Source organism: Aspergillus lucknowensis, assembly GCF_044049455.1.
Source record: "Aspergillus lucknowensis strain CBS 449.75 chromosome Unknown BJX67scaffold_42, whole genome shotgun sequence".
NCBI classification, from domain to species: Eukaryota; Fungi; Ascomycota; class Eurotiomycetes; order Eurotiales; family Aspergillaceae; genus Aspergillus; species Aspergillus lucknowensis.
Window position 1 is genome coordinate 18390 of NW_027263586.1, and position 25286 is coordinate 43675.

At 46.4% G+C, this 25286-nt stretch overlaps 7 protein-coding genes across 7 annotated transcripts; 3 read left to right on the top strand and 4 right to left on the bottom strand.

The window, feature by feature from the left end:
* Positions 1–5822: 5822 nt before the first annotated feature.
* On the bottom strand, positions 5823–6757 carry BJX67DRAFT_383895 (uncharacterized protein; the record flags this gene model as incomplete). The annotated part of the gene is made up of 2 exons (XM_071033551.1): positions 5823–6509; positions 6563–6757. The coding sequence occupies 2 exons, from the start codon at positions 6755–6757 to the stop codon at positions 5823–5825; spliced, it is 882 nt and encodes a 293-aa protein (XP_070883207.1).
* Positions 6758–8112: 1355 nt separating this feature from the next.
* On the bottom strand, positions 8113–8633 carry BJX67DRAFT_361592 (uncharacterized protein). The gene is made up of 2 exons (XM_071029892.1): positions 8413–8633; positions 8113–8345 (listed from the first exon to the last, which is right to left on the bottom strand). The coding sequence occupies exons 1-2, from the start codon at positions 8493–8495 to the stop codon at positions 8204–8206; spliced, it is 225 nt and encodes a 74-aa protein (XP_070883208.1). The 5' UTR covers positions 8496–8633; the 3' UTR covers positions 8113–8203.
* A 5582-nt stretch (positions 8634–14215) lies between these two features.
* BJX67DRAFT_224605 (Clr5 domain-containing protein) lies at positions 14216–16337 on the top strand. The gene is made up of 2 exons (XM_071025807.1): positions 14216–14445; positions 14506–16337. Exons 1-2 carry the CDS (start codon positions 14408–14410, stop codon positions 16121–16123), a joined length of 1656 nt encoding a protein of 551 aa, XP_070883209.1. The 5' UTR covers positions 14216–14407; the 3' UTR covers positions 16124–16337.
* Positions 16338–17042: 705 nt separating this feature from the next.
* BJX67DRAFT_390070 (glutathione S-transferase family protein) lies at positions 17043–18059 on the bottom strand (the record flags this gene model as incomplete). The annotated part of the gene is made up of 3 exons (XM_071034585.1): positions 18000–18059; positions 17842–17950; positions 17043–17785 (listed from the first exon to the last, which is right to left on the bottom strand). The coding sequence occupies exons 1-3, from the start codon at positions 18018–18020 to the stop codon at positions 17043–17045; spliced, it is 873 nt and encodes a 290-aa protein (XP_070883210.1). The 5' UTR covers positions 18021–18059.
* Positions 18060–18454: 395 nt separating this feature from the next.
* On the bottom strand, positions 18455–19650 carry BJX67DRAFT_361601 (glutathione S-transferase family protein). The gene is made up of 3 exons (XM_071029893.1): positions 19488–19650; positions 19229–19434; positions 18455–19165 (listed from the first exon to the last, which is right to left on the bottom strand). Exons 1-3 carry the CDS (start codon positions 19613–19615, stop codon positions 18792–18794), a joined length of 708 nt encoding a protein of 235 aa, XP_070883211.1. The 5' UTR covers positions 19616–19650; the 3' UTR covers positions 18455–18791.
* Positions 19651–21855: 2205 nt separating this feature from the next.
* BJX67DRAFT_373959 (endo-1,4-beta-xylanase) lies at positions 21856–23279 on the top strand (the record flags this gene model as incomplete). The annotated part of the gene is made up of 9 exons (XM_071031473.1): positions 21856–22093; positions 22151–22191; positions 22251–22299; positions 22353–22620; positions 22677–22765; positions 22821–22839; positions 22896–23013; positions 23068–23133; positions 23184–23279. 9 exons carry the CDS (start codon positions 21856–21858, stop codon positions 23277–23279), a joined length of 984 nt encoding a protein of 327 aa, XP_070883212.1.
* A 653-nt stretch (positions 23280–23932) lies between these two features.
* BJX67DRAFT_383900 (uncharacterized protein) lies at positions 23933–24391 on the top strand (the record flags this gene model as incomplete). Its single annotated transcript, XM_071033552.1, has 2 exons — positions 23933–24202; positions 24281–24391. The coding sequence occupies 2 exons, from the start codon at positions 23933–23935 to the stop codon at positions 24389–24391; spliced, it is 381 nt and encodes a 126-aa protein (XP_070883213.1).
* Positions 24392–25286: the final 895 nt, after the last annotated feature.

The window sequence follows — 25286 nt, forward strand, 5'->3', positions numbered from 1 at the left end:
TATATCTAATAGGGGCTTTGTGATCTTTGTATATTAATAGATAAAACGCCTGAAGTATCTAGTAAACCCTAGGAATACCTAAATATTATAGTAGGACTATGGCTCTAGCTATTTGCTGATAGTCTATATATAGTTAGGATTAATATAGATACTATCTTGTCCTATAATAAATCCTAGAAAGTATACCTCTATCTAATAGAAGCTATACTTTAAAAGTTTGATATAAAGGTTGGCCTGCTAGAGGCATGCCAGCACCTTGCTAACATGCTACTTGTATTCTTCTTTAGTTTGGGAGTAGATAAGGATATTATCTAAATAGACTATATAGTACTCATCTAGGATCCTATATATTATTTTATTAATATAGGCTTAAAATATTGTAGGGGTATTATATAGCCTGAAAGGTATAATCATGTATTTATAATGCCTATAGTATATTTAGAACACTATCTTCTACTTGTTGCCTTACTAGACACGAATCTAATAATAAGTATCCTGCAGGTCGAGCTTGGTAAGATACTTCGCCCCTACCAGCCAATCTATTAGCTTATTAATATAGGGTAGTAGGTATTAATTCTTGATAGTAATAGTATTCAGGCCTTGGTAGTCTATATATAAATAGAGGGACCTGTTGGCCTTGTAAATAAAAAATACTAGCACTTTGGCAGTGCTAGTTAAATGCCTTATCCAGCCTTGTTCAAGCATCTTATCAAGGTATTTATGTAGTACTTTTAGCTTGTGCTAGAATAGGCTATATAAGACTCTATATAGTAGTATACAACCTTTAATAAGGGGAATTACATGCAAGGCCTGTTTGCTAGGGAGTTCTACAGCTTCTTTCTTTAAGAAGACCTGTATCTATTTCTTGTATTACAGGGGTAGTGCTTGCAGCCCCCTATTACCTTCAGGTTAGAATATTACTATTATAGTAAGGGTTGTCCTTATTAACTTCGCAAATCATCTAGGATTCTTGATAGTAAGCTTGGGGGTTCCCTAGTAATACTACCAGGTGCCTGCTAATAATATAATATTGGGGTCTACATGTTTCATCTATTTCTATCCCAAGATGACTTGGTATTTAGAATCTAGGAGATTAGTGATATAATACTTAATATTATATTCCCTTGTCTTATTGTCCTAGTTAGTAATATAGGATATTATTTTAAGCTTGCTATAGCAAGCCATGGGCATGCTATTAATATAGTATACATGGATTAGCAGATCTATTTTCTATAGATCTAACTTGATTCCCTGCTAGCACAGGTATTAATAGGAAATGAAGTTATTATTGGCCCTAGTATCTAGTAGCATCTTGACTATAAGCTATTTATCCTATACTTATAGTGCCATGGTCTCTATAATTAGAAAGGCTTTAGTCTTGCTAGGCTGGTGCAAGACTAGAATCTCCAAGGCTGCTAACCCCTATTGTTCTTGAGAGGTTTTCTTACCTAGTACCGCGTCTTTAGTATGCAAGGGGTAGTTATAGATTAAATACCCCCTTCTATTATACTTAAAGTATTACCCTTTTCTAGTCTGGGTCTCCCTCTTTTTGTTCCATGCTAATTGCGTGCTGTTGTTTTGGTAGTAGTACTTTATTAGTAACAGGCTAGTAGAAGACTAGTTCCCAGGAGGCTAGGCTTTAAGCTTCTTATCTTCCTGTTTATGCTTGGGATTATCTTGCTAGCCTAATAATAGTATTAGCTGGCCTAAAGATAGTATTAGCTTGCTAGAGGTCCACTAGAGCATGGACTCCTGTTGCTTGCTCTAACTTTTTTCTTGGGATAACATGTTTTAATAGCAAGTAGTTTGCTTAATAGTATTGGATATTATATATAGTATTTATGGCGCGTGCGTGAACTCCTTTTAAATATTATTATCTAGTATTTTGATATAGAGCTATACATGAAAGGCAGGATTATTAAGGTATTACCAAATTTTAAGGCATCAAGATCCCTAGTCTTAACCCTCTTGTCTGTTTTGTTGCTTGTTAAGGAGCTGGTAGGCTGCCTGCTGCTAGCAGTTAGCCTATGGCTTAATATAGGAATATAGGAAGTGGCTGAATCCTTCCCATGTAGGCCTTTCCTTATTATCTTGCTTCTTTACCCTCCAGGCCTGCTTGACCCTTTTGCTTAGATAGCTAGTAGCATAAGCAATTTTATTACTATTAGTTGCATAGCAGGTTGCCTGTACCTTGAAGCATAGCTCCATGTTAGTAATAAAGTTCTAATATTCTTGTATACTTTTGCCTTAAAAGACTGCAGGATTTGATAGCTTAGGGTTTATGTCCTTCTTGCTTGTGGCAGTCCTTTGTATTACTAGTATAAGGGTGTTAGCTAGCTACTGCATGGCTCCTGTAGCAGGGTCCATGTTTATAGGGTTGCTTTGGGCTGATAGTAGATTTTTATTAGTCCAAATTTCTAATATTTTATATTCCTTTTTAGTCTCCTCTGCCTGCTATTGGTTGAGTATCTCTACTCTAGTGGGCTGGGAGTCTTGAATGGTAGTAGTATCTTGTAAAATTGGGATTATAGTAGCCAGGCACTCTACTAGTAGCAAGGTTTTAGTTCTTCTTGTTTTAGGCATCTTGAAGGTTGCTAGGGGAAGCAATTCAAACTATAAGGCATTAGGATTTGGCAAAAGTATTTAGCTGTTGTGATGCTAGGTGCTAGCAAGCGTTAAGCTGCCTAGTCTTTGTGAGGGAACTTGTTTAGGTTTATACAGAGGATTCTATTGCAAGAGAAACAGAACAAATTGCTTAGGGAACTAGGATACATGCAAGAGTCAGGATCCTCATATAATCGGCTGTCGGGCCGCCGTCGGGCAGCCATCTGAGCGGGGTCAGAGAGGGGTCGTCGTTGATGCCTGTCGGTTCAGGCACCGACCGTGACATAACTAGATTAATAATACTATATTATTTACTAATCTAAACCCCAAGCATCTGCCTCTTTCTATACTTGTTTAACCCCTAACAATTATATTCTCTTCATTTACTTCCAGAATACCCTTAGGTTCCTACCTTTGGAAGGATCGGCGGACCTAATCTAACAAGTATAATAAATAGATTTAATTCTTAGCAACTTTTATAGCATTCTAGTCTTTAAATACTTGCTTAAGCTATTCCTTAAAAGCTTTATATTTATTAAAAATTATATTAGTTATAGGCTTTCTCTAGTATTATAGTTTTTATTAATAGTTATACATGTAGGGTTCAAACTAGTTAAATATGGGTTCTTTAAGATAAAAGGCAGTAAATATAACCTTATTGGATTTAGATATACTTTCTAGGTTATTAATATAGAGGTATATATATATTATAGTTAGATAACTTCTTAAAATTACTTGCTTACCCTTTAAATAGTTCTACTTTATTTATTTTAATATCTTTAAATAACTATAATATACTAACTTGGTTTAATAAAGAGTTAACTATATTACCTAATTATATAATCTTTTTAGAGTTAGTTAGTTCTTAAGTAGTAATAGATTTTCTAGAGATAGTAGCTACTAGGTTCCTAGAAATACTACTATCTCCTGCTATATTAATAGTAGATACTTCTTTTTACTTAATTAAGGGTCTATTATTATTAGATTTAGAGTCCACTAATTAATCTATAGAAGAATACCTAAGGATATTCTTGACAGGATAAAAAGAATATAGATTATTAAGGTTAACAAAATATAAAAAGAGGTAGATAACTAAAGTAATTAGTAAATAATAGGTATATTATTAATCTAGTTAATAATAGATAGAGAATAAAACTTTTAAATATAGGTAATAATAGTTCTTATATATTTATTCTTATAATACCCCTGAGTATTACATAATACTTATATTAGAATATCTACTCTATTATATTAGATTGTATTAGATTACTAGATACTATTATAGTCTAGATTAGCTCTAGCATTATATTACCTGATATAACTAGGTTAGTATATCTTTATCCTTTTATACTACGGTGTAGTGCTATAGCACAGCAGATCCATTGGTTGTCAATGTCCGGGTTCTCTGACAGATAATTGGCTGCATATAAAGGGCTCCTATAATCTGCAATCCAGTCTCATAGTATTATAAATATATTGGTTATTGGCAAGGTAGGATGTCTTATAATACTTAGACCTTAATACTAACTTTTTCTAGTTGGTGGTTTGCTCTTGCTGCTCGAGACTTAGGTTATCAAAACCAGTAGGCAAGCTTGGTAAGTCAGGGCAAATTATTTAATCCTTTTGTAGTGTTAGAAAGTCTAGGAATTGAGCTTGTAGGAATAAAGGAGTGGACTAAGCTAATTACTAATTAATAATTTCTTTTATGATACTAGGCTTGTTTAGTAAGATAAAGATATTTCCTAAGTACAAGTTGGTATGCCATACAACAGGTTTAGATACATCTAGCACGCGTTGGTCATGTAGTAATGTTAGTAGTATCATGTTTACTCTTTCTAAAAGGCTTTTATAATCATCTATAGATTAGGATTTATCAAAATTATTGAGTTAATACTACAGCTCCACTCTTGAGCTTGTAATACAAGCAAACTCTTACTAGACTATTAACAGTGCATATTCTAGAAAGCCCGCCCCTAAGACCAGTCAGCATTATACCTTAAATGCCAGCAAGACAACAAATCCATGGATATACATACATGGCCCCATATCTTTGGATACTGCCCGAGACATGTTAACGGAATTGCCGTGCCACCAGGTTCGTTTACACGATAGTCTAATGCCAAATAGCCCCTCCAGATCTAGCTCTGGAGGGAGTAGATACTATCAAATTATGGCGGGTGATGACTCACAAAGGAACAGACTGTGGTATGCAGGATAAATCTATATTTATATGTTCTTTCTTAACTTGTACCACTTGATTGATGATTTTGTAGCACTCTAAGGTATTTATTATTGCCCATGTCTCTGCCAAGGCAACCCCCCTAATCTTTTCTATTATGATAAATTCCGCGCCTACTGGATTTGCAGCATCTAAGTTCCATGTAAAAACCCTTGGTACCCTAGTCAATGTTTTTGACTGTACTAGCAGCGGAATGTTAGCCAAACATGGGACCAAGTAATGAGCATGAACATATAGGATATACAAAATTTCAGCGTAGCAACTTTAGAGGTAGTAGTCCCTGACTATAGACCAGCATTGGACAAGGAAGCTTTGCAATAACCTTGTTGCTATTATCCATGGTAAGAAGTAATGCTTTGTTAAAGTTTCCTTCCAGCCCAATAACACGAATACACTTTGTTACATTACTTAAATGTGTAGCAGCTAGACAACAAAGATTATCTAGATTAAATTTCACATAATGCATTTGCTGTTGGGCCTTTTTGTCAACAAGCTATCAACCTAAGGTGTAGCCAAAAAGATCATGTAATTTCCCTGCATTGAACTCAAGATACTATTAACTTTTGATCATTGACTAGATTAAGAGATAGGAAAGATATAGCAGACCAACAAAGTCAAGGCCTGAAGACTCTTTCATTGCAGCTGTTTGGTGAAAAAGTCATTTTGAGTGCATGAATGCTGGTTTTGAGGGATCAGCACCTCGACAACTGCAAGGCAGAAACCCCGAGGGCGAGTGTCGGGCGAGTGTCCAGATATCGAGCGAGACAAATACAAGAACAGCGATTTCGTCCTCATAGTAAGAACAGCGCTTTAGCTGGTGCGAGTCAACATGTGGTATTCCACAAAGCAGGTTTGGTCAGACAATGGCATGTTGACCATTATTTCTGCGAACAAGTTTACAAAACTCGAGACACAATCCGGGTCTGTATCCTTTGAATCAATCTTTCGTAGTTATCGTCTCTTCAATATCATTTTCGGGTTAATCGAAAATCTGCGTCTTTCTTCGAGAGCAATAGTACGCCGTGACTAGGAGCCTCTTAACAAAAACTGCCAAGACAGAGGCAAGGATGCCGGCAGCCAGCCCAAGTACTCCCGGAACGAGAACCGGCCGAATAAGTCTCATGTAGTGTCGGTCACCAGTCCAGTCGGCCAGACTGCCTTGGCCACGGCAAGGGGACACGGTATTCACGTCAGTGACATTGCCCTGAATATCGAAGAGGTAGTCGGAAACACATAGTTTCGTCTTTGATATTTTGTCGAGGTGAAGAAAGTACGACTTTAAGCTCTTTATCAGCCGCCAGCTCCAATTATCCTTCTCATCCAAATCCTGAGAAACAGGCTGATGGTGCCCGTGGTGACTGGATTCCTTGATTCCAACGATTTGAAGCTTGCCATCGGCGTGCTGGAGTATGCTAAGGCAGATAGGGCCCTCAGTTGCTCGGCGGCCTTCCGGGTCGACCAATGACAGTTTCAGGCGGTACACGTCGCCGACACCGGTACCCGACTGACGGGAAAGAGATTGAAGTTCTGGAGTGTACGCAAGGGAAACATTCTCAACGCCGGAGTTCCAGTATCGCTTTGCGTGGAATTGCATGGGAATAGGAGATGGAAAGACAACGACATTGTTGGCGAGGAGGCTGCTATCTTTTGTGGAGAAGGTGATTTCCTGGAGATTCTATTAGCTACTAGTATCTGATGTTTGGTTAACTGCCAATATACCAGGTAAGAACGTGAATAGATATTCTTGGAGCAGTCGCTGTAGGAAAAAGCGCACTCTGCACAAGATAAGTTAACTGTGTAGGATTGGGGAGATGTTAGAAGTTCCGGCGACGAGGACTGATCTAAGCCAATTTCTGAAATGGCTAGACAGCTCAGATAGAGAGTAGCAGTTATAGAGAGTAGCTGGAGTAACATGATGCTGGTGCTGACGAGGTTATTGTTGGTCGAACGTGCAGGGCAGAAGATGAAGTAAAGGAAGCCAGGGCAATGGTGGGGGGTAATAAGGGTAATTTTCCGGCGGGAACCAGAAATATTGGAAGTTCATAGACACTTGCGTTGTCCCATGGGGCATTACGCACAACGGCTTTGGTGGGAGGAGATTTTGACTTTTGATGTCTCACTTTGTCTGCTGCTGGGAGGCTATTTTTGGACTGACATCTAGCGTATGCCACCTCCAATCTAGTTAACCCGCCAAATCCAGCCGAAACCGGGGCGTTTGTTGCTTGATTGATCCATGCTGAGCTGTGATTTTGCCACCCAAGGTGAATTGGCCGAGAGTGGTTTGTGCTGAAGGACTCTCCTAGAAGTTGCTTCTGTCTCATACTTAAAACTAGCATCCAAGCCAACTCAAATCACCTCCTTCTGTTAAGGGTTGTCAGATCGCTACAAGAAGACGATACCGTTTGCCAACATCGTCCATTGCATAGCATACCCAGGGGCTTTCCCACCAAGAAACTTGCCTCGCTACATCCTCTGGAGAGATTGTCCGTCACAAGGAGATAAAATCGTCTCGTGCTTCCGCAGCTTCTCGTGCACACGAAGCTGACCTAGACAACGATTAATAATATCCTGCATGAGTGTATTGACGATCCTCGGGTGTAAAGAAGACTGATCTTAGGAGGCGCAGTTTCCGTTATCGCTTGTGTCAAACCACGAGTTACTCCATACTTTCTGAATGGATATCGAACGCCGGGAATCCTTGTGGGAGACAATAGAAGCAGCACCAAGAAATTTAACGTCGACTCCCGCTAGTTTGTGAATTCTCTGGGGAGGCCCTTGGTATCCGGAGTGGGCGTAGTAGTGGGCCACCTCCTTGGAATTCGCCGACGTTGACTGAGCTGTTGCGATTGTTAGTGTGAGTGGACAAAATTTCTCCACTTCCTCCTTCATCATGCGCCCAACTTCTCCAGAAGAGGATGCTTATTGTTCAGAAAGGCCAGGTCATGTTTATTAACATTGTGGTGCTTGCTTGGAAGCACGGCTCTCGGCCTAGGATGCCATCCACCCGTCTTCTCTGTTCGCTCAAGAATATGATGTTGGTAAAATAATGTCAAATAGGTAGGCGATTTTCATCCTCAGCGTTGCCATCCCTCGGGGGCTTCTGGACTGTTGGGCCTCGCATTAAGTCAATGAACAAGCATCAACCTTATGATCACTTGTCTCAACCGTAATAGTGTTGTTTAAGCCGCCAGGATATTCAACAAAGGACTATACTACTACGGATATGCAAAATCCTTGTTCTTCACCAGCTCTAGGTTACAGTAATTCCGTAAGACACATATATTAGTTAATATGTATTTCAATAACGTCTATGCCGTATTAATTAATCAATAGACCGCTGAAGGAGCCGGATGATGAGATCTATACGCAACATTGTTTCATGATCGAGTGAGTATAGGAAAGGGGGGAGAAAGGATAGTAAAGCCGAGCTACAGTGCTACAGGCTTGTCTGGTCCAAGGCTTAGCAAGTTGTTCCTTGCGAAAGAAGAGCAAGAACCCACTACTATTTCATTGGTTGGTCGCAGGATTCCACATCACAGACGATTTGGAAGGGAACGGAGCAAGCTTACCAGATCAGCAACTGAGAGAATAGGACAGCCCAAAACCAGGCAACTGCCACCGAATCCGGCCCCTTCGTTACATCAGGAGACATACGTCCGGGCCCCACGTTATTTAGACCAAAGGCTCAGGCACAGATGGTTGTGGTTGAACCAAAGGTCTGCAAGACGATAAGGGTAAAGAGCATACGTGTACAAGTAAGGGTTTGTAGAAGGATAATTCCAAATCTAAGGCCCTAGATAGAGTCTAAGACACCTAGCCAGAGCCAGAGGCCGCAGGATATTAGGACACCACTAGTGTAGCCTCCAGCTGCCTAGAGGAGGTAATAGCTAGTACCAGAGATACCCCACCACAATTAGGTAAAGTGGGGGGCATCCAGGCTGCAGGCAAAGACAGACAGGAACCAGTTATATTGCTTAGGGAATTGGCTAACAAGGTAGAGGAAGGCAATCCAGATAAGACCAAGGAAGACAACACAAAGGATGACGATTTGCCACGCTTGGGTGTGGATGGAGGTCCACTGGGCTGGAATACAAACACGTGTTATTATAAGTGAAATTGATGAAAAAATTTTCACAGTGGTTAGAATTCGGCTGGACAAGGACGTACAGCTCCAATTGCGGCCATACAGGGCACTAAGGAAGAAGTTCTGCAGGATGACGGTCACGAAGTTCCAGAGGGCGATTTTGCGTCGGAACAGAGACTTGTAGAATGGAGGTACCTTGCCCAGGGCTTGACAATAGTAGTTGGGAAGACCACGGATCAGGAGGATACCAACGGCCCACAGGAGAATTGCGATGGGGCAATAAATGGCGCTGTAGGGTGTGAGATTGAATTAGCCACGTTCATATTATTGAGATCGGTATTATAGGAAAACCTATGTCATCTTCCACGTATTGGAGATCTTGTTGACAGCGGTCAAAAGACCTTTGCTTGCACTTTTTGTCAAGGTCAAGCCCCAGTACCACAGCGCAATGATATACACCTGCTAGAGACCTTGGATAACACAAACCTGGAAGATCCACTTCTTGACTCGGGCACTATCTTTATCACCAAAGTTCAATATAAGGAATATTAACCTACTTAATAAAGCAGTAGCATAATACCTACTACCTATATTCTAAATCTAGCTATAAGTAAATAAGTTAGATTCCTAGTAGGCAAAGCCAATAGGCAAGAATACAGTACCATATAAAAACTAGAAAGTTAAAAAGCATATTATAGACTTGAAATACTAGAATACAAGCTATTAATAGGCTAATATAATATTATATATTATGGCAATCATACCCACTTGATTTTCTAGCCTGGCCGACGGCCTTCCCTTTCTGTTTTCGTGCTCACCCCTCGCTGCTTTTTGCTCACTGAGTAGATCTAAGCACGCCCTGAGCACGCCCAGAAGCGCAAGCGATACAATAGAAAGAGCTCCAGAAACGAGGTCCGGGAAGTCTAGAAATTATGGCCGCATGTACGCTTATGTATACAAGATAGTCTTCTCAGACTTTGAACTACGGCCGGGAAATGTGCCCAGAGTCAAGCCATACCTGCTGTTGGTGATGTAATACTGCCGGCCACGGGTAGAAGGTAGCAATGGTTCTAGCTGAAGTCGGCAGTCCACGGGATCTGGAAGGCTGAGAGGGTTCTATCCAGGGATTGAACTACGGCTGTTGTACCCATTGCGGCTGCTTACCCATTGCGGCTGCTAAACAGTCACAGCTCGCCTGTTTTGTATATTAATAGTAAGTAGTTTAAGAAAACCAGTCTCCTCTATGCTTTAAGTATCTCGTCTATCCCCAGTCGCGCCACCATCCATCTCCCAACGGGCTCCCGCGCCGGCAATGTATGCAAGCGCATCCTAAGTAAAATCGTGCCCCGCCATTCGAAACAGCGGCGACTGAGCACGAAGTTATTCCTAACCGAGTCCCAAAAAACGACCCATAGTCGAAATGTATGCTGCAAGGTCCGGCACCTTGAAATTTTACTTATTTGCGTGTTGTCCTGAGAGTTCGCCTCGCACGGCTGATTCCGCCTTTCAGCTGGGCGGCTGAACCAGTGGTATTACAGGTCTGACACTTTATTAAGGGCTCCTTCCTCTCAGCCCACCCATCTTCAGATCCTTGGCCGCTCCGATCCCCTTAGTACTCTTTTCACATCGTCGCCGACGCATCCGTAACGACACCGCTCGTGGAAGACCCTGTTGATGTCATTTTCAAGCCTAGCGGAATCCGTTAAATCGGGTCTGTGGCGGGACCATGACCTGCCCGGATGGTGGAGTAATTCCTACCCCTCTTTTGAATGCGTTATGCCCAAGTACTGTGCTCATGCTCCATATAGATACAATGCTCCTCGTGCCTGACAAGCAAGCCCAGCTTGTCAGCAACGCCGTCGCCATCACCCTGTCCTTAACTCTTCCGCGGACACTGGTGCTTGCTAAACACCTGCTGCCACCCGTTTCCCGGCCTTTACTGCGGCTCTATAAGCGCTTTATGACGTTGCTCGCAGGGATAAAGTCTCAAAACAGACCGGAGAATGCTCAAATGGGGATACAGTTGTCAGGAAGTGTCTTGGAAACTGGCCCTCCCGGCCTTGAGGCTGAACTACCGAAGGCTCGAATTTGCACAGGCATTGTCAGAACCTTCTTGGAAGGTTCTTCATTCGAGAATATTGCCAACCGCATCGTCGAATTTCACTTAGCCATGTCCCGATTTGTACTGGGCAATGAGGGTCGTGGTGGCGCCCGGTGCGTGTGACAAGATATTGTTCAGAATTTTATCGAGGATTCGTGGGCTTTCACAGGGTTGTCAGCTATCACACTTCTTCTGCTGCTCCTTTTTATTGGTTTGCAACTCATTGCAATATCTTCCGCGAGCATCATCGCCGGGTCATTAGCCCTTTCAACATCCTCAAGTTGTGGATCGTGGATCCCAGATTTGTCCAAGAATGAACTATCCCGAGGTGAAGACCTCCCGGCTCCTCAAATTGACAAGCGGCAAGAGCCCACAGACTCACAGTCTTCATCACGGTATTGACGCTTTATAGCACTCACTCATCGTCCCAATTCCCGTTTGCGACCATTATACCAATTCCCAAGCTACCTCCGACACACACGATCCCTAAGATCCCTGAGATCCCTACCATCCCTAAGATTCCCGACACGGGTGGGCTTGAAAGTGCGGCCTATTCTGGAAATACTCATTATTTTCAGAATACATCCGTATACCCCCGAATTGACGACCATTACACCAAGTTAACGCAACAGGCCATTTCCTATGCGCAGAAATGTTATTTTGGCAACAATGGGGCTGTGGAGTGCGGCTACTTGTATAAAGGACGAATTCCCTACCAGGAAGTCCACACCGCGTCATGTCCCTTCTCTGGCAATCTATGCCTCGGCGGCCAAAGCTCCTCATTTAAACTAGATACAGGCTATCTCGATTCCAATCTTCTCGGCATAAATGAACCGGCTCGCACTCATTTCAGGCTTACCAAGACGTGCTCCCCACTGGTTGTCGAGGAACCCTATGTGCGGTTCGTCAACCGTAGTTCTCAGTCCCTATACGTGGAGTACTATTACGGCAACATTACTGGCGACACTTATCCTCGACGTGCAGGTCAGGAAACTTTAACGTTCTACGAGAGCGCTAGGAATCGCAGTGATATGTTGCTGGGGCGCAAACCGCGAAATACAGCATCCTGTAAGTCGCCACTCTCAAGTCCAAGGTCATGAAAGTTATACATTTTAGAACGTAATGGTATTCCCGGCATTGTCAACTTGTAGAAAAGGAAACTTTGGCTCTCTTGGTTTTCTTCTTCAGGGCTAATTCACTAAATCTAAACCAGGGGGTATAGCCAGAAAGTACACCCAGAGGGCTCCTTTCATAACTCGAACAATTCCTTTATAGCAGAGCTTCTGACACCGTACACCGAAGTCAGCGTTTATTTCATCACTGCGGAGGGAGTTGTCTACCCCCGACCCAGCGACGACCCGATCTTCCCGGCCGTCCCTGGACCTGTAAGCATGGCAGCCGGTTACCCAATGTACTGGAACAATCTCACGCATCGTACCGTTCTCGCCTGCGCGGATACTACTGAACTCCGCCACCCAAAATCCGGCGCAATCCTGTTCCCTGGTTTTCACAGCGCTGCCGTGCTCCAGGATCCGCAATGGCGGCGTCCTCCAGTAGATGGTAGCGTGTATATGATCAACGCCTCGCTTATAAACGCGGAGCTTATGACTGCATATCCTGACGATCTTCAGCAATTTGAGGTTCACGGGAAGCTGCGCAGCTGCTGGTCTCAGCCGCTGGAGCCGGACCAATGGAAGGCAGAGGTGCGGAGGATGTTTTCAGTCAATTTTGCGCGACTACAACTTGATATTCTCGGGATAGGATACGGCTCCGGAGTAGATCTGCCATACGCCATGGACCTCTTGCGTGAGCAAGGGTACAGTGGGTGTGCAAAGGTGAAGTTTTATTCCCAAGGGTGGAAGAATATTAATCTTTTTGGGTTGGTGTCAATGATTTTGCTGGCTTCCTTACTGTGGGCATCAACGATTCAGGTTGGGCAGAGTATTTTGCTGATTAGGTGTTGGGACTGGATGCTTCTTCCTGCAACGATTTATAGTATTCTGCAACGACCGCATCATTCCCGAGGGTTATTAGGGGCGTTTATGATGCTGTATCTGGGATGTTTCGGCGTTGGAGCTGGTAGCAGGGTCAACCATTCCTGCACCTGTCTCTTGAGCCTACCACGAGATGCTTCAAACTCCTCATTAGCCTGGCTATTTTTCCCAACTTTAGCCAGGCTGTCTTTCATCCACTTGCCAACATTGGATGAATCTGGGTTAGGCAGTTTGCCAACCTTGCGAGGACCTCTTGAAGTTTCTTAATTCAGTCTTTTTCTGCCAGGATCTCCTTCATTTGCGGATCGTCCTCGTTCCTCCTGCAATAATCGAGAATCTATTCCTTACCTAGCCAATTTCTTATCGACCCTTAACGTTCTAAACCTTGCCTCCCAAGTGTCATGGGGGGGCACGATTCCTAATAACTACAGAATTGCTTGATTGTTATTCCTAGTTGTTGACATCACAACAAAAGAGAAGGAGAGCTGGGGTCCAGCGCCATGCCAAGGCCGTCAACCCTTTGATAAGCAACTGAACCTGTGACATGAACGACTGAAATTTATTGCATTTACTATGGGTATTGAGCAGGACCGCTTGATGGTAGGGATCACTCGGTGATTGAAAACGTCACAGTAATTTATTAGATAACCTACTAACCTGCAAGTTAATCCAAGGCCTAACCTAACCTTTTTCTTTGTGGGTTGTGGTTGTGTGGATTTGGTTTTTGGGTCGGGTCAGACAAGTCTATATATAACCGTCTTTGGCTCTGGCGACAAAATTATCAACCCAAGCTGACCTGCAGCCACCACCAGGTGGGATCTCACATCAGTCGATAAAAAATCACCTCCCCACACCCTCCCGTTTGGGCATGAATTTCCTTATTCATCTCGGGATGCCGACATCAGTTCGTAGGCCTAGTTAGTCCTAACCGATGCATATTTTTTGTTACATACGGTTTGGAATCCCTTGATCCAAGGACGTCTTCGGGAATACATCCAGTTGAGCCTGGTGCTCCGTTGCTTGGTTGTGAGAGTTGAAAACATACGATTTTCCATAGGCTGCCATAGCTGCCATCCTCGGAACAGGTGGACTTCTACCTTGGGTCAAGATAGCACGACACCCAATCAGAAGGAAGCGTGTCAAGACAAGAAGTCAACTTGATCTTGAATTTGGTCTAAGACATGAATACGAGATGCGGATCCACCGCTGATGACGTTGGGCTTATCAATGCGTGAAATCTGCAAAAATTGATTCCACTTAACTTCGAATTCGACATTACAACGACAAACCAGCAAGCACTCTGTTATTCGGAAAACATATGGGATATCCATAAGCCCCAAATCAGACAACTCTATATTGAAGAGAACAGGAAACTTTCAGAAGTTATGCGTCAAATGCAGGAAGACGAAGGGTTTAGGCCATCGTAAGTTCATCTAATTAAACATTTGCCTAGAAGGTGGAGTAGAGACTAATGAGGCTTCAGAGTGAGCATGTACAAAGCCCATCTATCGAAATGGGCGTTATACAAAAGAAATCGAAAGCAGGACGTCATTGCCATGCTAAGCCTCAAGCAAATTCGTGATTCCGCCGGTAAATCATCAACCATTTTCCGGTCCGGGAAACAGGTCAATATGCAAAAACTTTACAGTTATTTAAGGAGAAAAAGATTGGACACTCGAGCATTCGAAGGAGTAGAGAATGATGATATGATTCGAATGGCTGGCCACATCTATGCTCGAACGCCTTCCCCACTTAGTATGGCTTCGAATCTAGTATCGGCCACCGGTAGCCTTGGGTTCAAAGAGACAATTCTTCGCAGTATCAGTCGAGGTTATACATACTGGATTAGCGAAAGGGCGGAGGTGACCAGCCCGATGCCAGACATATTCCACTCGGCTCAGATACGCAGCCTAAACAGCATTGACATTGTATCTCTCTTGCTCCAACATGTCCTGAAGCTGTTTCAACAAAGTCGTTTCTCGAAAGGTGGAAGTTATGTCCGGGCGGCTTTTGTTTTTATCGAGTTCCATATTGAAGGGTTATCAAAATTTGTTCGAAGGGACGAACAACCCCTTTCGTGGATCTTTGGACTCTGGGCACTGTTGACAAGTGGCCTTCCTTCAGAGCTATCCCAAATGCTTCTGGCCCATTTCATGAAATTATCACGGGCTTATTTCCCAGAGATGCATCCTATGTCAGAAATTCTTCGTTGCCTCTTTAACGCTCACAAAGAAGGCCATGAGAATTTTTTGAGTTTTATATTTTCAACCTGGGCTGACGCCATAAACGCCCTCAGAGCACTCCTTCAAACTAGCGGTTTGGATGCGGAAGTTTGCCTATCTCACAACTTATATATGGGTGACATTAACGGCCATTTTCAATTCCAAGACGACATCTCGGAATTTCGGCGCACGGAGACAATTGAGTCGTGGCACCAACGTGTGAAGGAGCTTTCATTTGTACTTTGCAACAACAGGCAGCTATATCAACCCTCGCCTTCTCATACGCATGTGTTGACCCTAATGTGGCTGAGGCGGTCTCTTGTGAAGGCAGTTGATGCCACCAGAAGTTCCCATCGTTATGTGCAAGGATATACGCAACAAGTGGACTCGAAGAACTTCCTGGTCAAGACAGCAAGCGTCACTCGCCTAGAATTGAGTGTTGGGAGGCGTGATCATTCAAGTGAATCCGAAGATATCAGGGTTCTCTCTGGGGACGTGTATCAGGTTAGGCATCTCCATGGACCGCGACCAGGAGAGGATAGTGATACATTCATGGGCAAGCACAACCTGGACACCCATAACTTCGAGATTCTGAAGAATAAATGTCGGGCTACTAGTGGTATCGAGACCGACAAGGCCACCTGGCTCAGATGGCTTCAAATACTGGAGGAGTCACTCATCGGGCCATGGGAGCGGAGGCAGAGACTTGAGTCTGTTGTCTTGCATCAAGACTTGCGGGGCAAAGGGCTCATTTGCACGTCTATATCTACCAAGGATGGCGAGGTTGGCATTAGAAAAATGGCGAAGAAAGAAGAAAATCCCGAAAGCAGCCTCGATACTGGGTGGATGTTGATCGATGAGGCATTATTTCAAAATTAGGAAATTGGCACAGTGAATGTGGGAATAATAAGGGACCCATCGTGATTTCGCGACCGAAAATAAAACAGCGGACGTAGATCTCCCTAGGGAGGTGAAACTGCAGAAGCACGGCGACGGGTGCAAGATGGAGAGGATGGAGGGAGAAGGGGAGAAAAAAGATTGACCATGGCATGGTCTTCTTAACTTACTTAGTGCAGCAGGGTGACAAACACGGGTTTCGTGAGCTAACTAACCATTTATTTTGCACTTAGTTGGCTACGAAGCATCTTTTAATCACCTCTTTAGCTGATATTTTACATGCGGTCAACCCCAGTAAACTTCGGTTTATTTTAACTCCCTACTAATAACTTACTGAAATTGGCCTCCTTCGTGGCCAAACCCAGCTAGACACAGTCGCAAGCCGCACGTCTGGTTTAGTCTAAGCTTTTGCTGGAGATTCGACTGGGGTTCTTGGTCAAGATTAGGCTTTGGCTTTCGGTACGGAGCCCCAGAAGATCGATGGACTAGCACAGACTGGTCGTAGGACCACCAGCGAGCGTCCACACCACGTGCAAGACCCCGATGGTCGTTTAACTACATTTTGCGGCCCTACGGCTCTTCAGACTATGCAACATACCTAAAACAACTTCTAAGTCTAATTTACGAGTCCAGCTCTTGTGAAATCAACATCCACGTGTCTTTATCCATCACCAGTTCCCCGCGAATTGCATGAAGATTGGCAGTAACAATACGGGGTATTCAGCGGCTATCCCGAAGCGGCAATACTAGCCATATCAGAAAATCCACACCTCTTCGCTTTACAATACAAAGTAAACCCGCATAGTCTCGCCATAATATTTGTACAGAACACTAATATAGATTGATATTCCGCGAACGAAGTACACTATCCACATAGGATCCGGCATGCAGACAGCAAGCCCTAGTGCAGGGTAGGATAATTCTTCCTGAAACTCTCACTCGCCGAGATATTCGCCCACCACGCCTTAATCCTGTCGCCAATCTCAAACCCCGGCACCGACTTCCTCAAAAGCTCCCTCAGAGGCCCAAAATCATTCACAGCGCTTCCGCCGGCACCCCACAGCGCATGAGCCAGCCAGGGCACAACGTGCATATCCGCAGCCGTGACTTGGTCACCAGCCGCGAATGGCAAGACGAGCATGGAATCCAGCATATCGAGCCCCGCGGCGAAGTCCCTATATCCCCTATGCGAGGCTTCGAAGAAGGATTCGTGCTCCGGGCCAAGGTTCTGCGCGTTGTACAGGTGGGAAAGGTGGCCGTTATCCGGGGTGCGGAGGGCGTAGAGCGGGATTTCCGGATGTGCGGAGCCGTACTCGATGAGTTTTTCCTGGCGCTTGTTGATGTAGGCTCTGAAGGGGCTTGCTTTCTTCGTCTCTAGTTCCTCTGCGTCCCGTGCGTGGAGGAGGATGAGGGTTGTCGAGAGGGTCATTTGGTGGACGTGCGCGATGAGGTCGTCGACTTTGGTGCGGATGGTGGGGTCTGCTGGGAATAGGGAAGGGCTGCTGTTTGGACGGTGGGAGTCTAGATATTTTACGACGTCTGCACTTTCGATCAGGGGGTGTGGGAGCGAACGCGATGTCAGGGATGGGATTGTGCCGTTTGGGTTTATCTTCACGTATTGTGGAGCGAAGTTTTCCGCGTCGACTGGTTGCGTTCAGCTATATGGGCTGGGGAGATATTTGAGATGAATTAGCACTTACGTAGTCCAACTTGCTTGACGATGTATTCGTCCGGCTTGTACCCCGTTTCGTCGAGGGTGAGGTGGGCAGTGTACGCCCACTGGGAGGCGACGTCGCTATAGAGGGTGAACTATACGTGTCAGACGAGGGAGGCTAACAACGGGAATTGACTGTCATACCTGGGGAGAAGTATCTGCCATCACGAATACGAGACAAAGATTATTCGAACAAGCGTTACTGAACGAAGTTAAGGAAATAGACCAGATTCTCTCGGCGACACCAGATTAAATACCCTCGAGTCGCCGGCGAAAATGCCGAATATCATAACTCTTTTCACTACGGTTCCAGAGACATGCAGCAGATTACCTGATCATTTGTCGAGCATACAGGATACCAGTACACTTTAGGAAATTTCCTTGATGAGACTATCTGTTGACTTGAATGCAGTCCGCCACTCGAGGTCCGCTGTCAACCAGTGATTCTGCATTCCAACCATCTAACATTATTGGTACGCCCAACCAGCCGGCCAGACGTGAAGGGGTAGATCTTTTCATCTGTCAGACCGTGCAGTCAAGTCCTTGACTTCCTCGAAGATGGAGCTACAGTCTGTAGAGGGAGTTAAAACTCATTCGGTGTTATCGAGGGCCGACGCCTGGAATTTGCCAAACATCTTGTAATATTGTTAGTGGATCGCGAATATGTATATCTAGTGTTGGATATCTCCAGAGATTTTGCCCGTAGCAGCCCAACCAGCCGGAGATACGGCTAGCCTTCTCGACCAACCCAAGCCCAGTATTCCGAGGATAGGTCCAATACTCATCGAACTCCACCGGCTGCTACATATAATTCATGCCTAGAAAACGCATGCTACATCTCTCCTCCGCAGCCCAAGCAGCATTCTTAATCCAATGTGGCCTCCTGCCAGATATTCGGTGAAGAATGCGGCACTCAGTAAGGCAATTCCTCTTCGTCTAACGAACATCTGTATTAACCATCCCATCAATCTTGGCCCGAAAATCCTTAAACCGCTCAGCCATCTGCTCAGGGCTCATCCAACTATCAGGAATAACAAGACCCCTCTTTACGGCCTCGCGCTGCTTAATCTCCTCTACCCACTTCGCTAACGCTGGCCATTCGGACAGATCGAGCTCCAAGGCTACCGGGCCGATCTGAACCCAGGAGTAGTTCGCGATGTCGGCAATCGTATACTTCGACCCAGCAAGGTACGGACTTTCCCGCAGCCGCGAGTCGAGCACAGAGTACAGCCGCTTCGTCTCGTCGACGTACCGCTTTATGCCGTAGTCGGAGCGCGTATTGGCGAATAGTCTGAAGTGCTCCGCTTGGGCTTACGATACTGTTAGATGCAGACTGAACCAAAGTTTACTTATAAAGGACCTGCACGGCATACCCATCATCGGCCCGACACCTCCGACCTGGAACATCAGCCAGGAAAGCTGCTCCACGTACTCTGGGGATCCTGGCGCGTAGCTGATCTTTCGTTCCCCGTCGTACTTGTCAGCAAGATAGAGCATGATCGCTCCGCTTTCGAAGACGCGCTGGTCTCCGTCCACGATGGCGGGGATGCGGCCGTTGGGGTTGATCTTCAGGAACCAGCTGTTCGACAAATAAGCGTTGTCGCTTGGGGAGGGTGTGGAACGTGTGCATACTCCTCTTTCTGGGTCTTGGTGAAAATGTTGATCGGTTCGACCTTGTACTGCAAACCCAGCTCTTCGAGGGTAATGGATGCCGTGATGCCGTTTGGCGTTGGCCAGCTGTACAGGGTGATCGGGGGCATGGTTGAGTAGCGCAGGGTGGAAGACAGTCTGGCGAGCTTAGATGTTAAACGCATGGAGGCGAGAGAGCTGGGAGAAGTCTCGGAGAAAATGAACTGAGTTCGGCCAGGAGTTGATCAAAGCCGCCGTGACACTCCATCATTGCCCAATTGACCCGCCAGGCAGGGTGGAAGACAGTCTGGCGAGCTGAGATGCTGCCTGCGAGTTGAACATACGAGAAAACATTGGAAAAGAAAAAGATGGGATCAGCAAGAGGGAATTATACTTGTATTTACAAATGTGGAGTCTGCATCCAGCCTTTCAACAGCACGTGATCACTGTCGGCCCGCAACCGAGGTTCTGGAAGAATCTCGGGCCAGTTGACCGTTTGAAGACATTTCTCCCTGTGATAGATCTATACCTTTTCTTGTTCCTTAAGAATCCTCATATGTTGGTTTTAGACCTTTTCATAGATTGTTCTGCTTTCCCCTTCAATACTAGCCGTAGCTGATAATCTCTAGCTTGCTTTCGCGTTGAGGATTTAATCGGAGAGTTTTACGTATAAAATTAGTTTCAGTGGCTATATCATGAAGTACAGATTCTGCATATATATATCTCAATCTACACATGTAATGCTAAACTCAGTGGAGGGGATAATTCTTGAGATTGAGAGAGATGTAAACATGCTCACCCTCCATCCACAACAGCTTAATCGTCTGGGAACACTGACGCTCATGCGATACCAAATCTATGGATTCTGTTTGTCCTCTATGAATAGGGCTCCTATATTCCGTTGTAGACACATCATCCTGTCGATAATGACTTCATCTCTTCATATTCGTTCTTCATCTGTATGGGCCGTCGTGTGAGATCTTGGGTGAATGATCAATAAAGAAGTCAACTCATCTCAGAGTGTGGAAGGGCTGGCTGCGCCCAGCCTTTCGACGGCGTTTGACTCACGTCATCTTCAGCCCTGTCTTGCAGAAGAGCAGGGTTCGGTGTTTGGTTCCCCCAGTGGGAGACACAGAGTCTCGAGAGCCGTTGCCGACCAGACCAGTACCCGAGGAGCCGAAAACCCGCAGGTCTGAAGCCTTCCAAACATGCCTAAAGTGGCTTTCTCGTTGGGGATTTATCATTGTAGAGTTTCCATATAAAATTAGCCTCAGTGTTTACATTCATGAAGTACTGATTTTGATGGATATCTCTCTGCGCCAGTAATGGAACACGCCTCACTCCGCCAAACTCAGTGGAGAGGAGACTTCTTGAGATCGAGAGAAGGAGATGGCAATCTCCAGTTGGATCATCTTTCATAACTTAATCTCTTCCTCTTGATTCTTCATCTGCATGGGCCGCAGTGTGAGACCCAGGGCCCGCACATGGGTCGAGGATCGGGTGTCAGGGCTCGGAGCCGGTTATTCAAGTTTCACGTTGAACGAAGCGAACCAGTCGAGATTTTAACCGCTCGCATGCCATGGGCTGTCTCGGTCCCACGGGTTAATGCAACGGGCGTTACAGCCTCGGACACGCTTCAAATCCGGGGGAATAATGGGGACCCCTGACGTGCTGGTTTGCTCACTCTGGTAAGATCTGCACTTAGCCGGCTGGGTCAGACAAGTTTCAGGCCTTGGAGGCTTTCTCAGCGAGCTAAGTTCAACAACGGAATGAAGCCTCCGTATTCCTACCAGCAAGGTCACTGCTGATCGCTCCCTTAAACTCCCCGTCAGGGTTTGGCTTCATCGCCGGCTAAACGCGGGGAACACCACTGCCATTGCCGTTCCTGCGCTGAGAGAAATCGATCCCAGGATACAATCGGTGCCATCGCTGTTGTCACGGAAGGGCAACGACAGTCGTCCAGGTTTGACGCACCATCCATCCAGAGAGCAACACGGTCCTCGCTGAAGGTGAAGACTCCTGGCAAACCGCACCGTATTATCCGCTCGCAAGGCAAGAGAGTCTCGACAGCCCCTGCGTTGCCGATCCGTCGCTGCAGATCCCCCCACAACAATATCCTCACAACGACCGCCAGGGGCGCCGCCATCCCACTCTTCAGCAAATGCTTGTTCATCGGCGCTTCGTCCGTCGCCGGTGGGGGATCGGATGCGATTCCATATTTGCCAAAATGTCACTCTGCAGACTAGGGCCCATGGGGACAGCTCTGTATAAAGAGCATCAACGCCCACCTCCGATTCTCCTCTTTCTTTCCCCCATTCGTTTCTCACAGTCTCCATTCTCTCTTGTCTTCGTGTGAACCACGCTATTGAAAATGGTCTACTCGCGCTCCCTCCTCTCTGGTGCCATCCTGGCCTCCACCGCCTCCGCGGGAGTCATTTCTGCTCGCCAGGCCGCGAGCATCAACGACGCCTTCGTCGCGGCTGGAAAGCTGTACTACGGCAACATCGCCGATTCCAACACGCTCGGAATCGCCGAGAATGAGGCCATCCTCACCGCTGACTTCGGCCAAGTCACCCCCGAGAACAGCATGAAGTGGGATGCGACTGAGCGTACGTTTTCCAGCCTCACCTCCCAAACTCGGAAGGACACGCCCTGACAATATACAGCGACTCAGGGTCAATTCAGCTTCTCGGGCAGTGATGCTGTGGTAAGTCTGGAAAGAGGAAGCTTTGGAGAAAGCAACATGCACGCTAAATCCTGGGCCAGGCCGAGTACGCCGCGTCGAACAACAAGCTGCTCCGTGGACACACCCTCCGTATGTCCACCTTCATCACGCGCGTTTGCGAGAAGTCGAGCTGACGGAATTAGTCTGGCACTCCCAGCTCCCCTCCTGGGTGTCTAGCATCAGCGATCCCACCGCCCTGACCGAGGCGATCCAGGGCCACATTGCCGGTGTTGCTGGCCAGTACAAGGGTCAGGTCTACGCTTGGGATGTCTGCAACGAGATCTTCGACGAGGACGGCAGCCTTCGCGACAGCGTCTTCTCCCAAGTCTTGGGAGAGGACTTCGTCCGCATTGCCTTCGAGGCCGCTCGTGAGGCCGATCCCGATGCCAAGCTGTACATCAACGACTACAAGTATGTCAACTCTATGAAGCATCCTCCGGCGTGATGGGGAGTACTAACTCCTCCAGCTTGGACGACGCGTCCTACGCCAAGACCCAGGGTATGGTCAGCAAGGTGACCGAATGGTTGGCCGCTGGTATTCCCATTGATGGAATCGGTGAGATAACCTCCCTCGACCTCTCTGAACCACGATGCTAACCTTTTATCTCCAGGCTCCCAGTCTCACTTGGGGTAGAGTCCCTTTTCAATTCCAGGAAAGACATACTTTGCTAACCTCGCCTTTACAGAGCTGGCGGTTCCGCTGGTACCCAGGGTGCCCTTGAGGCCCTTGCCGGCACCGGTGTCAGCGAGGTTGCCATTACGGAGCTCGATATCGCCGGCGCCAGCGCCGACGACTACGTGGCCGTAAGTACACTGTATTCGCTGCCGATGCGCGCATTGCTAACCCAGGTACTCTAGGTCACCAACGCCTGCTTGAACGTCGAGGCCTGTGTTGGTATCACCGTCTGGGGTGTCTCCGATGCTGTATGTTCCCCTTATAGACTTAATCGCCGGGTACCCGCTAACAAATCTAGAACTCGTGGCGCCCCGGCGAGAACCCCCTGCTCTTCGACGGCAGCTACCAGCCCAAGGATGCCTACAACGCCATCCTCGAGACCCTTGGAGCATAGAGCACAAATGGGATGCAGGTTGTGATGCGGCGAAGTGGAGACGAGAGACGGACGTTTGACTGTAAATATGCAAGTAGCTCCGTGGATCGGGTGCTTATATTTCTTGACTGTGAATTTGAGTAGGCTTTGCCCATAGTTGCGTTACAGTGCTACACACTCAGCTTGTAGCCGAGCACGGTAACCTTGTTACCCATAGTTTACTGTAGCATCCCTCCACGCCATACAGACTTTTCTACGTCCTGTTTTGGTTTATGTTGCCCAATATACTGAACTATGCCATGTTGGATTTAGTCTAATGAGGCTCCTTTCCCTGACAGCTCCTGTAAAACCTTAAAAGAGCTGCACCCGAGGTATGTGGTCCGCTTCCCACTGTCTCGCGTTCTGCGTAAAGATAACCATGTGACTAGTTCTAATAGCCATGCATCTCGCTTCTTTGCTGCTTTCAAGGTCCTCTCCTATATTTTACACTCTCTCTATGCCTCAACGGATACGTTGGTTCCAAGAGAGCGAAAGCATCACCGCTTCTCATCATCCCCAGCAGCGCCACTATGACCCAGAGCGACTTGTCCATGCAAATCGGGATGAATGTTTCGTGCTGATAAAGTGCAGGATGGATGCGAGCTGGTCGGATAACTCGTAAAAGGATGGCAAAGATGCTGCCCAGGCCTGTTCCCATGGAGTCTTTGATCCTACTTGTTTTCTATTCTCTGCGCATCGCGCTTTCCGCCGGCGAAAGCATGTACCTCGTCATCGTCATCTCAAACCTAATCCACTGCTGGTACAAGACGCGACAGAGAAGCTGGGCTCCCTGCGTTCCGGGAAAGAGCCTGCTCAGCGGACGGCTGGGGCGGTGGTGGCGGCGGCGGCGGCGGCAGAGGGCGAACCATGAGTATGATAGGGAGTTTGAGGATGCATATAATAAGGTACCTAGCCTGACGGACGGACGGCTATCAATGTATCCTACGAGATCCGGATAGACTGGCTAACAAACGGACCTACAGTACAGCAAGTCCGGCAAGGCGTTTTCGACCACGGATATACCCGGCACGGACTACTTTGTTGTCGTGCCCCCGCGCCACTGCGACGTGGGCTGGGGTTTCGAGGGACCTTAGTTGGGCGAGGTTGATGAGTGAGGAATGCGGTTGTACACACCGATCAAACGGGAGCCATCCATATAGGTACCCATCCACCCACCCACCTACCTCGCTAATTGCCGGGCGATCATTAACTGCATGGTATAGTTGTCGGCGGCGGCTACATCCAGAAACCTTATACCTTTCCCCGCAGAACCGAGCCCTTACCCTGGAGTTGGCAATCGTCCTCCCCGGCCGCCGAACGCACCTCAATCCCGGCAACCACGCATACCCGTCTTTTATGGATACGGATTCTGCAACAAGAGTCCAAAAATGCAGAAGCAGAATATTGCGACGTCCGCGGAATCATTATGCCTATGTCGAAATGGCTGCTATTCGGAATCAGCATGTTGGCATGCCCCATGACGCTGTTAGGGATTTGCATCTATCAAGCACTCTTTGCAAATCTGGGGTACAATCTACATGCAGATTTGGAGGACTGTAATAGGCTATTTTTGTATTTGGAGGTAAGTATATTTATGAATCAATTACTAGGATGCATATTGGATCTGCTGTATAAATCCTAACTATATAAGAAGGAGGAGCTATATAAATATAGCAAGTTCACCCCCCCACCCCCCGGTCTTGCCATACCAAGATCAGGCGCGTGATATTTTCGCGGATCCTGTTGGCTTTGACGAACTCCCAATATGTGTTCAATGTGACTGCAAATCCTGGCGGGACTGCGATACCCTTAGGAGCGAGAGCACTGATCATCTTGCCCAGCGAGGCGTTCTTTCGGCCACTCGAGCCACAGCTCACATGAAGTTGCAGAAATTCTGGCAAGGCTCTGGTATTTTCCATGGTTCTGGCGCCGATTGGCCAATGGGAGAATCAAGATAGGGAGTTAAATAAGGGCAGGTGCCCAGGTGCC

What these genes read in the sequence shown, in the direction of transcription:
- BJX67DRAFT_361592 (XM_071029892.1), bottom strand. Translation starts at nt 8,495, where the DNA reads ATGTCTCCTGATGTAACGAAGGGGCCGGATTCGGTGGCAGTTGCCTGG. An exon ending in TTCTCTCAGTTGCTGATCTG is followed by an intron (nt 8,346 to 8,412) that starts GTAAGCTTGCTC and finishes CCAATGAAATAG; the next exon opens with TAGTGGGTTCTTGCTCTTCT.
- BJX67DRAFT_224605 (XM_071025807.1), top strand. Translation starts at nt 14,408, where the DNA reads ATGCGTCAAATGCAGGAAGACGAAGGGTTTAGGCCATC. An exon ending in GACGAAGGGTTTAGGCCATC is followed by an intron (nt 14,446 to 14,505) that starts GTAAGTTCATCT and finishes ATGAGGCTTCAG; the next exon opens with AGTGAGCATGTACAAAGCCC.
- BJX67DRAFT_361601 (XM_071029893.1), bottom strand. Translation starts at nt 19,615, where the DNA reads ATGCCCCCGATCACCCTGTACAGCTGGCCAACGCCAAACGGCATCACG. An exon ending in ACCAAGACCCAGAAAGAGGA is followed by an intron (nt 19,435 to 19,487) that starts GTATGCACACGT and finishes TTTGTCGAACAG; the next exon opens with CTGGTTCCTGAAGATCAACC. An exon ending in AGGTGTCGGGCCGATGATGG is followed by an intron (nt 19,166 to 19,228) that starts GTATGCCGTGCA and finishes CAGTATCGTAAG; the next exon opens with CCCAAGCGGAGCACTTCAGA.